This window comes from Oratosquilla oratoria, chromosome 14 (genome assembly GCF_046742065.1).
Source record: "Oratosquilla oratoria isolate Oo_2021 chromosome 14, ASM4674206v1, whole genome shotgun sequence".
Taxonomy (NCBI): Eukaryota; Metazoa; Arthropoda; class Malacostraca; order Stomatopoda; family Squillidae; genus Oratosquilla; species Oratosquilla oratoria.
This window is the reverse complement of record NC_134790.1, coordinates 54,321,622-54,333,395: the sequence shown is the minus strand read 5'-3', so window position 1 is coordinate 54,333,395 and position 11,774 is coordinate 54,321,622. Positions and strand designations below refer to the sequence as shown.

Below are 11,774 nucleotides of genomic sequence, written 5' to 3'. Positions count from 1 at the left end.
TTCATGAACTGGCTCAAGCATGTGTTTGTCCCATCAGTGAAAGAAAATGAAAAAACGAAAAGACTTCTAGAGGACAGCAAATTTATTCTCCTACTCGACAACAGTAAACCTGAGGAACTGAGCAATGGAAACATTTCTATTGTGTATTTACCGCCGAACGTAACAAGTGTGATCCAGCCCACGGATCAAGGAGTGATTCAAAACTTTAAAAAGAATTATCGGAAAAGTTCTATGTGCAAACTAGTTTATTTTGAGGGCGGTAGCATTTCCGAATTCCAACGTAGGCTTAATGTTAAAGATGCTATTTTTATGGAATCGCTAGCTTGGGAGGATGAAAAACAACAAACTCTAATGCGATGTTAGAGAAAATCATATTCGCAAATAATGTTTGAAGATCAGGAAGGGAATAAGAAATTTGAGGGTTTTCCATCGGCATGAAAGAATCAGTGGTGAAAGAATTGAAAGATGGGTTGTCGCGCTAAACTTTGCATTAGTGACGAAGCGATACAAGTTTGTGTTGTTGTTGTTGTTGTTGTCGTTCCCTAGACTGTCTGTCCGAGCAGTCCCGTCTCCCCAAGGAATGCCATAGCCGAAACTGGGTTTTCCCACAAATCCTTTATAGAGCGTATGTTGTGTTGTTTGCGTGCATGATTGTGTATAATGCAGTCTTCCATTATGTGTTGTATGGTATGGGGTGAAGTGTTACATCCTGGGCAGCTGTTCACAATGCGGTCATCCAGCCTCTTCTGGTAGCTTAGAAGTGCTGGGTGGTGACCGCATCGCGGTCTGGCCAAGTGGACTCTGTCCTTTCGTGGGAGAGAGGATTCAGATGGGTGGATATCAGGGGGTCTGGCATGCAGCAGTGTGTTGTCTTTCAGTGTGTTAATGGAGCGGTGAGTGATATGATTATGAATATGTTTCCGGAGGCTGGTATTTGGTGGTTGTGGAGGAAGAGAAGAGAGTATCTGTGCGTGATAAAGGTCTTTGGGTGTTGTTTTAATGTTTCTTGGTGTGTGTGGGTGTTCTGCTATGTAGTGTAGCGGGTGTAATGTGTTTGTGGTGGCTACGGCAAGTGTTTGTGTGCCTCTCATGTCGAGGTGGTCCTTGACTTTGAGGACTTTTGTTTCATGGTGTAAATGGTCTGTAGGTGTTCTATTTGTGCAGCCTGTAATTGTTTTTAGGGCTTTGTTTTGTATGATTTGAAGGGTGTTGTGGTGTGTCTCACTGAGATTAGGAGCCCATGCAGGACTCGCATAATTCAACACTGAGCGTATGCATTGTTTGTATATTGTTATATTAGTTTCTTTGTTTTGTCCAAATGTTGTTCCAGTGATTGACTTAAGTGCGTTAAGTCTGGGTGTGCATTTGTTTTTTATGTTTGTGATGTGTTGTTTGAAAGACATGGATGTATCATATGTTACACCAAGAATTTTCGGTGTGTTTGTGTGTGGTATTAGAGTGTTGTTGATGTAGAGATGAGGTATGTATTTGTGTTCTTTTGTCCAGTTGGTGAGAAGTGTTGCTGTAGATTTGGTTGGAGCTATTTTGAGTCTGTTTGTGATGAACCATGTGTTGAGTGTGTCAAGGTAAGGCTGGATTATTTCTGCAGCTTTGTCTGTGTTACGATGTGTGCATGTGATTGTTATGTCGTCTGCGTAGGAAGAGATTTGTATTTCTGAGGTGTCTGGCGTGGGTAAGTCATGCATGTATAGATTAAATAGTGTGGGGGATAGAACTGAGCCCTGTGGTACTCCGTTCTTAATGTTTCTGATGTGCGATGATTGGCCATTATATGACACGTAAGCATTCCTACCTGCCAGATAATTGGCCAGCCATCTTTTGGTGTTATTGTGCATGTCTGTGTTATATATTTTATTTGTTAGGTTGTGGCGGGGGATAGCATCAAAAGCTTTACTAATGTCTAATGTTATAAGAAGTGTTCTTTGGTGGGGCCTATCTGAATTGATGCCATCTAAAATTCTTTGTGTGAGGTTTGTCAGAAGAGTGTTTGTGGAGTGTAGTGGCCTAAAACTGTGTTGTGAGTCAGCAAGGGGAATATGTGGTGTGACAAGTTTAAGTATTAGGCGTTCAATGACTTTAGAGGGGGTGCAGAGAAGTGTGATTGGGCGGTGCGATGTTGGGATTGTTGGGTCTTTGTTCGGTTTTGGAATGGTGATTATTTTACCATGCTTCCAGATGTCGGGTATAGTGTTGTGTGAATAGCTGTAGTTTGCAATGTTTGTGAGTGCATGTATACCTTGTGGTCCAATGTGTCTTAGGTGGATGTTGCTTATGTTATCAGGGCCACAGGCAGATGAGTGCTTGAGACTATGTATTATGAGTTTTGTCTGACTGTCTATGAAGGGTATATAGTCTGAGTCTGTGGGAAAGTCTTTCTTACGTCGAATGGTGCGTCGGTCGTCAGGGTGAGAGGTGAGATGGCTTGTCTGTGCAAAATGACGTATGAGTGCGTTTGCTTGTTGTCTGTTTGAGGGTAGATTATCTGTTGTTGTGATTATTGCTGCGTGAGAGCGTGTAGTGTTACTGTTGGATAGTGTAATGCTGTTGAGTGTTTTGTACAATTTGCTGGTTTTTGTTTTGTGATCAAGTGTATTGATAAAGTTTTGCCAATTTTGTGTTTTTTGTTCATGTATTTTATTGGCAATCACAGTGTTTAGTGTTTGTATTTGGTCTGCTATGTTTTGAGGGATAGGTGTGGGGGTACCGTGTTTAAGTGTGTCACGTTGTCTGATGAGGCTTTGGATTTCTGGTGTGAAGTTGGGGTTGTGTGATTTTCTGTTGCCTCTAGGGATGTATCTCTTGTCTACATTTTGTATGATTGTATTAAAAGTGTGCACAGCATTGTTTATGTTTGTGATTGGTGTACTGTTAAGTGTTTCAAAATGTTGTTCTGTCTCTTCAGTAAAAGCTTCCCAGTTAGCTCTCTTGTAATTGGTGTAAGTGTGTCTGTGGCCAACTGGGGTGCATCTTGTTTTGGTGGTGATGATGATTGGAAGGTGGTCAGAGCCAAGGGTTCCGACCACTCTCCATGATGTTGTTGGGGTTAGGCAGGGGGAGCAAAAGGTGATATCAGGAGAGGAGGGAGTGTAGAGGGCTTGGTGTGGGATATGTGTATGATTATGTGTGTTGTTCATGATAGTCAATGAGTCAAACTGAGTCTGTATATCAAGCCCTCTGTCTGTGTCAGGGTTGTCGACATACCAGGCAGACGACTTGGCGTTGAAGTCACCACCCATGATCAGGTTGGGGATTGATGCTAGTTGGCTAAATTGAGGCCTGAAGGTGTTTGGAACTGTGGGGGATGATTGGGGGGGAATGTACATGTTAACTATTGTCAGTGTTGATTTGTTGCCTGTGCGGATTCGAATGGATTGGGTTTCTGTTGTGTTATCTGTGGTAGGGAGGAGAATTTTGGTTGTGGCACTTAGTGTCCACAAAACAGATGGAGTGGTGGATCAGGGTGATGAGTCCACCGCCATAGCCGTCAGTCCGGTCTTGTCTGATGGTGGTGTAATTATGAAATGATGGTGTTTTGTGTGAGTGTCTTAGTTTTGTTTCTTGTAAAATCGCAATGTGTATGTTGTGTTGTTTAAGAAAGTGTTCAAGTTCATGATTTTTCGTGTTAATACTGTCAATGTTGTGTTGTAATATGTTGATGTTGTGTGTTTTGTATGTGTTGTATGTTGCCGTTTGGGGTTGAGGTTGGGGTGGTAGTGGGGAAGGTGTAGGATCTGGGTCAGAGGGGGGGAAAGGAGAGATCGGGGACAAAGGAAGGGGAGTACTAATCGGGGGTAAGGGCAGAGGGAAATTGGGAGTGGGTGAGGGTGCTGGTTGTGGTTGGGGAGGTGGTAGTGGGGTTACTGGAGGGCAGGTAGAACATGTCCAAGTGTTTGTGTATTGGTTTGTGTCAGCAAGTGTTGTACAAGTGAGGTGGGCCCAGTTTTTGCAAATATTGCACTGAACTGAGCCCTTTGTCTGTCTGCTCGAAGTGATGGGTTTAGAGCATGTTGGGCATGTGTATTTTGTGGTGGGCCCAGGATTGCTCTCTACATCTCCAGCTAAAAGTAGAAGAAGAGGGGTGATCGTCGGAAAATCACCCCTCAGTGCAGAAAAAACGTAATATTGCATGTTGGGAAAAAGGATTGTGGTACTCCCCAAGGTAGGCGTAGCTCCTCTTGGGGATCGGTGCCACCTGCGTAGAGCCGGTGGCCAGGGGTAGTTGCTGCCGTTTGGCCCCCAACTCTTGGGGTTGAGGGGTGGTCCCACGACGTAGACGCTGCAGCTCCAGGACCACAAGTTTGTGTAGATATGGACAGTGACCGAGCAGCAACATTCTCATTTAGTGATGATGAAATTTTACAATCACTTCCCGATGAACACACAAAAACGACAGAGGCAGATAGTGAAGAAGACGACCCTGAGATGAAAGTGTCGTGGAAGGATGCAGCGAAGGGTCTAGCAGTGTTTGTGAAATTTGCAGAACAGTGCACAAACAAAGAGGAAAAAATTCTAAGCAGAGACATCATATATTTTATGAAAGTTGGTACAAAATTTAGTGAAAGAAAACTTGAGTGTAGAGGTGAATGCACCCTCTCAGCCACCAACACTGAACGCGGCCATTCACAACTCCGTCGTAAAATTATCAGATGATGAATTAGATAACTGGTAATGCTGTGATGATTATAACTGATGTATATTGATTGGATTTACTCTATACTGATAGAATTTACAATATATAGATATGTGGATGTGTTTATTATTAAAGCGAATTAATATCTATTAATAAGTAAAAGAACAATGTAAATAAATGTATTTTTTTTAATATCCCTTCCCGTATCCGGCATTTTCTCATATCCGGTACGTCTTCGGCCCCATTGGTGCCGGATACAAGGGCTTTGACTGTATATGTATATATATATATATATGTATATATATATGTATAAATATATATATATATATATATATATATATATATATATATATATACACAGTGAGACCTCTCATTAATGGATGTTAATTAGCTGTGTTTTCGGTGTTTTTGGTGCTGTTGTTTAGTGCTGTGCCACTCAAAAACCACTACAAATCAACGGATTATTCACATCAACGGACACCGTTACCCCCCTTTTAGTCCGTTAATGAGAATTAGTACTGTGTGTGTATATATATATATATATATACATATATATATATATTTTTTTTTTGGGGGGGGAGGGGGGGAAGGAGTGTAAACAGCAAACTCAGTGAGGGAGGTTTATTGCCTGATGTTTTGGTCCTAGTCCTAGCATTGTCTTCTAGTGTATGATAGGATACAGTGTTCCCAAGGTTCTTTATATTGCTCACTGCTGGAATTGGGAAACCTTTGCTGCAAAGGCTATCCAGGTTCCCTTTTCATCCTGTGTCAGCAAGTACCAAGTTCATACATCCATCTACAGACAAGTTCTCACAACTATTCTCAATGTCAACCTCCAGCCTGGAGGTTGACATCGAGAGACATTTCGCCCCCACATGGACCAATCCAGGCTTAGGGGAGAGGAACCGCTGCAGCACACCCAGTTACCTGAGCCCAGGTCAAAGGTTTGACCATAGTGAGAGGTCATCCCTTCCCAAGGCTGCCAACTGGACCAGACACTTCGTCACTCCTGGAACATGCATGCGCAGTTCAACCTTCCTCTTCAGTTCTCCTCCTCCCCCACATCTACAGATAGAGGTCATGAAGGAACTTGGGACACTCTTCGATGGGCTGCCATCAGTGGCGGACCTGGAGGGGCTCAGCACTCAACTGGACCTGGAGGGGCTCAGCACTCAACTGGAGCAGGAGGGGCTCAGCACCCGACTGGAACAGGAGGACTCAGCACTCGACCCAAGCAACAAATCACAGCGATGAGCTGTTGGGTGGACACTTCAAGCCAGGTCCACACTTGTTGCATTTCCACGTATTGTACCATCTCTGCGTACCACCTAGTGATACGATACGGTGCAACAGGGTATTGTACTCACTTGTTGCATATCCATATACAGCAGGCGGATACACAACAAGTGGGTACAATACCCAGTTACACAGTATCATATCACTAGGTGGTATGCAAAGATGATACAATACATGGAAATGCAACAATTGTGGACCCGGCTCCAGCCTCCCCCCCAGAACAGGAAAGAGTTGTAGAATTACTTACCTCTAAAGATATTGGTCAGTTAGTATAGCTGTACTGTGTTAATCCAAATAAAGCCATCATAGTGGTGTTGGTGCATTTCTCTCTCTCTTCTCATTTTCCTGAGTACATTTCAAACCCTCACAACACTGGCGCCCAAACAGGGACTCGATTGAGAAATAAAGAGAGAAATACAGAACAGCTGGACAAGTGAAGTGTGCATGATTAGTATTATGTCCACACAATTGTTGGATTAACTCGGCAGTCATCATGGCAGTTAAGATGCCTGCACTTAGTTAGGAAGCATTTCCTAAATACCCCCCATGAGGGAAATAAGAGTAACAAGGAAAGAAATAACAGATCAAATAATGAACCTTGATGTCAGAAAATCACATGGCCCACATGGAATAACAAACTGGGTATTAAAAGAATGTAAAGAACTAATAGACAAAATATATAACATAAGTTGCTCACTCAAAAAAGGGAAAATACCAGACAACTGGAAAAATACTGATATCATGCCAATTTATAAAGAAGGAAATAGGGCATGGTAGCTAAAATATGTGAAAAAGTTATAAAAAGTGGATGGATAAAACATCTGGAGGAGAACAAGAGCCTAAATCTGAGACAATTCGAAATAAGACAGGGAAGATCATGTACAACAAATTTGATCAGTATTTACTCAAGACTAGACACAATACAAGAAAGGGATGGATGGGCTGATTGTCCGTTCCTAGATCTACAAAAAGCTTTTGATAAAGTCCCTCACAAAAAACTATTAAGAAAATTGGAAACCATAGGAGGGATACAAAGTAAACTACTGAAATGGATGGAGGACTTTTTGCATGGAAGAAAAATGAGAGTAGTGCTCAGAGATAAGAGGTCTGTGGGAGGAGGTAATTAGTGAGTTCCACAAGGATCAGTACTGGCTTCAATAATGTTTGCTATGTGAATGACATGGTCAAGGGTGTGGAAGGCTACATGAACTTCTTTGCAGATGATGCAAAATTGTTAAAGAAAGTGAGTACTAAAATGGACTATGACTCACTACAGAGAGATCTGAATAGGGTCTGGGAATGGAGTCAGAAGTGGGAAGTGGACTTCAACATTAAGAAATGTAGCAATATAAAATTGGTGAAAAAGAAGTAACAAAAGTGGGATTTGAAAAAGACCTGAGAGTGATCATCACAAAAGATATGTCCCCTGACAAACATATAAAACAAAATTGTCAGTGAAACCTATAACTTGCTAAGATAAATAAAAGTGGCTTTCACTTACTTGGATGAAGAAATGGTAAAGAAAATTTAGTCACACTGATAGGGCCCAAATAGGAGTATGCAGCAACACTATGTTCACCCAGTACTAAAAATATATAGTCAAACCTCTGTTCTCGAACATCTCTGAACTCGAATAAATCAGTTTTCGAACAAAAAATTCAAGCTGGAAATACCTGTTTTTTAACAAAATTTCGGTTCTCGAATGACACTGACATGTGGCCACTGACAAAATGTAAATAATTCTCTGTTGACCACTGAGCTGAATAGTTGCACTGTGTTTTCATTATCAATTATCAATTTTATTGCATTCAGCACTTCTTTTTCCTACACTAGCCCTCAGTGATGGCTCCAAAGAAACCAAAAAGTGATACTGGTCAAGGAAAAAGAAAAGTTGAGAGAAAAACAATCGAAGTGAAGAAAGAAATTATCGCAAAACACGAAAATGGCATTCGTGTATCTGATCTTGCTGTGCAGTACAGTATGGCAAAGTCTATAATTTGCACTAATCTCAAGAATAAAGTGATAAAGTCAGCTGATGTTGCAAAAGGAGTGACCATCATTAGTAAACAAAGACCACAAATACTTGAGGAAGTCGAAATGTTATTGCTTGTTTATATGAGAAACCTATACCATCACATTGTAGCGAAAAGGGTAGAGTACTTACATTACATAGTAACTGTACTTTGTCATTAAATTTACTTCAGTTGTTTTTCGTTTGATTTACACTTTTATGTTTTATCTATTATATGATATATAAAGTGTAATTAGGTAAATAAGCATTCATCTGGTGCTTGGGAATGAATTAATCTCTTTTACATTATTTGTAATGGGAAAATATTATTCGGTTTTCGAACAATTCAGTTTGAGAACAGATTTTTGGAACAAATTATGTTTGAAAACTGAGGTTTGACTATGTAGAAAATTGAGAGAATCCAGAGAGCAACTATGAAGATGGCCCCTACACTATCAAAAATGTCATATGAAGAAGAGAAAAAGGTGACTTGTTCACCTTCTACAGAATATGAAAAGTGTAGAGATCCTCGATAGAGATGACTTACTAAATTGGGATAAGAGATACACATGAGGACATGGAAAGAAACTCAAAAAGGAGAGTTATAGAAAAGACATTAAAAAAACAGCTTTCCCTAGAGAGTAGTGAACGTATGGAACAAACTGGACAAAACAATAGTGAATGCAAAAATAATACAAGAATTTAAGAGCAAATTAGATATGGCACGATACAGAGACAGAACACCACGAGCATAGCTCTCCTTCCTATAAGATACAACTAGGTAAATACCCCTTCAACCTACTAAGGTCAATGAAAGCGGCATTTGACTATTTGGATGAGGAAATGATCAAGAAAATATTAGTTACACTGATAAGACCAAAATTGGAGTACACTGCAACACTGGGCACCCAGTACTAAAAAGAATACAAAGAAATTAGAAAGAATACAAAGAGCAACAACAAAGATGGCACCAACACTCTCCAAATTGACATATGAACAAAGATTGTCTAAATTGGAACTACCAACTGGAACAAAGAAGAGAAAGAGGAAATCTACTGACTATTTAATGAATCATGAATGGAATGGAAATCCTCGAGATGATTTATTAAAAAATTAGATAAGGCAACAATGTGTGCAAACACTATTCAAGAATTTAAGAACAAACCTGATACTGAAAGATACAAAGACAGGTCACTATGAGCATAGCTCCCTTCCTGTATAATACAACTAGGTAAATACACAGAGTGGTGGGCACTTGAAACAAACTGGACAAAACAATAGTGTGTGCAAAAACCATACACAAATTTAAGAGCAAACTAAACACTGCAAGATACGAAGGTGGGACACCATGAGCATAGCTCCCCTTCCTGTAAGATACAACTAGGTAAATACACCTTTACTAGTCTTTTATCACTCATTCTTTCCACGTGTCCAAACCATCCCAATACTCTTTCATCAACCTCTCTCCTTTTAAACTTACTTCCAACTCACTGCCATCCTCTACCTTTGTACATCTCATCACCTTGTTTTTACCTACATTTACCTTCAACTTTCTCCTACATTCCCATACTCCGTCACTAACTCCCTTAATCCATACTCTGACCCTGCCACAAGTACAATGTCGTCAGCAAACAGCAACTGGTTCATCTTCCACTTTTTTCCATTTTCTTTTAACAATCTCCAGTCCCCACCCTTTGCCCTCACCTTTACCTCCCACACTATCCCATCCATGCAACACTGAACAGCCATGGTGTGACATGACACAGCACTTAAAGCTCTCCCACCTTTACCTTAAACCACTTTCCCCATTTCCCATTCTTTCACAGGCTCTACTACTCTCATAAAAACTCTTGACTGCCCTACACAGCCTTCTCCCAATCCCATATATATATATATATATATATATATATATATATATATATATATATATATATATAATATATATATATACACATACACACACACACATATTTTCCCCCTTACAAGGAAGGTAGCCAAAAAACAAATGCATAAAAACCACTCCCATCCACCCTCTTCCCTCCCTCTTGGCTCCTCCTGGATGACTGGTCATCCCTGCATCTCACCCACTGCCCTGGGTCAGAAGCAGTGTCGCAAGACACCGCACATCCACAGCAAGGACATTTCATTAAATCGGTGACCACTCCTCTCCATCCTCTCATGCAGAAATGGAGAAGACAGGGAGAAAGCCCTTCAAGCTGCATCATATTATTTTTCACACATACTCTCTCACCCCCATCCCCCATCCACTCCCCCTCATGCATCACAGGATTATCTATACACAACTATTCTCCATTCACCCCTATCTTCTGTCTTTTTCCGTCCTTCCTCAACAGGCATTCCTCTCTTTCCCAATGCCCCTTTTACCTGTACCATCCATCTCATCTTTTGTCACCCCTTCATGTTCACTCCTTGGTTTGGGCATACATCATGAGTGAAGAAATACTAGAAAACAGAATGTGGAAGGCAGAGGTGGATGGAGTGAACTTCAGGAGAAAACTGGGAATGATGTGGATGGATGGGGGAAGGGCCATGAGTAAAATGGAAATGTATGTTGAGCAGGGAAGGGAGAGGACAAGAGATGGGTGCAAGTGGGGAGCAGTTGCAAGATGATGATGAATTGACATGGCCTAAAGGAATTTCTTTGTCTTCTCTAAATGTTCATGAAAAAACAAGGGGTGAAGGTTAGGTAGTGGGGCAGTGGGAAAGAGCTTCAGCTGTTAGGTCCTGTTACAGAGGTGTTGTGTCTTGTTGCATTGCCTCTGGCCTGGGTAGTGGGTAGGGGGCAAGGGGTGGTTGGCCTTTCATCCATGGGAAGTTGACAGAGTAGGACAGGTGGGTGTTGGATGTGTATGGGATGGGTGAATACATGGCTTGGCTTGCTACCTTCCTTAAGAGTGAAGAAATTTTTTGGTATACAGAGAGAATAGATACAGATAATTATTAAAAGTCAAGCTTAATACTTCAGGACTTTAGTCTAGTGGGAGAGGTTGACCATTAAATCTGATTGTTGGGTGCTTCTTTGGGGTAATCAATGTCACTGTGGGTTTCTGGGGGATGTAAACATTCTGTTTTGTGTTAGCCATCATTACTGAGACAAATTTGTGTTCCTGACTGCTGTTTTGTATTTGTAGTGCTAGACATATTTCAATTTTCACAAAGAGAAACATAAAACCTACTTACAGGCATTCTTTCAGTTGGGCCACCTATGGGGAAGTTCATCACTGATCGAACAGTTTGGGCTCCATAGTATTTGCTGTTTGGGACCTCAAGCTCACCAAATGTGTCATATTCTTTGCGGGAGCCTTCTTTAGCCTGGATAATTTAGATTAAAAATACAAAGTAATAAGTGTGGGTATATATAAATAAATAATTATATATGTATGTATATATATATATATATATATTTCTATATATATATATATTTCTTTCTATATATATATATATATATATATATATATATATATAATGTTGAGACATTCTGACAGGTTGACATACGTGGAGTAGGAAACATAGGAGTCTTAGTCCGATTTTAATCCTGACTAGTTTCGCAGGTATGCTTTTTAAAAGGAATGATTCCTTTGAAAAAGCATACCTGCAAAGCTAGTCAGGAATAAACTCAGACTAAGACTCCTGTGTTTCCAACTCCACCTGTCACATATAAATTTAAACCCACTCTTGGAAAAAAAATATGCTGACATACAGAATAAACCATGTATTTCAACCACAGACTGTGGTCCTCTGCTGAAGAGGAGCACAGTCAATGGTCAAAATATACGGTTTACTCTGTATCTCAGC

General features: G+C 40.7%; 1 protein-coding gene across 6 annotated transcripts in view; it reads right to left on the bottom strand.

Annotated features, from left to right (window-relative positions):
* The window catches only part of LOC143032875 (fumarate hydratase, mitochondrial-like), a 122,952-nt gene that overhangs the window by 68,922 nt on the left and 42,256 nt on the right, over nucleotides 1-11,774 (bottom strand). For all 6 annotated transcript variants that reach the window (XM_076198065.1, XM_076198067.1, XM_076198066.1 and 3 more), the window contains one exon: nucleotides 11,160-11,291. In XM_076198065.1, the coding sequence (XP_076054180.1) occupies nucleotides 11,160-11,291 (132 nt within the window). The remainder of the gene's footprint in view (nucleotides 1-11,159; nucleotides 11,292-11,774) is intronic.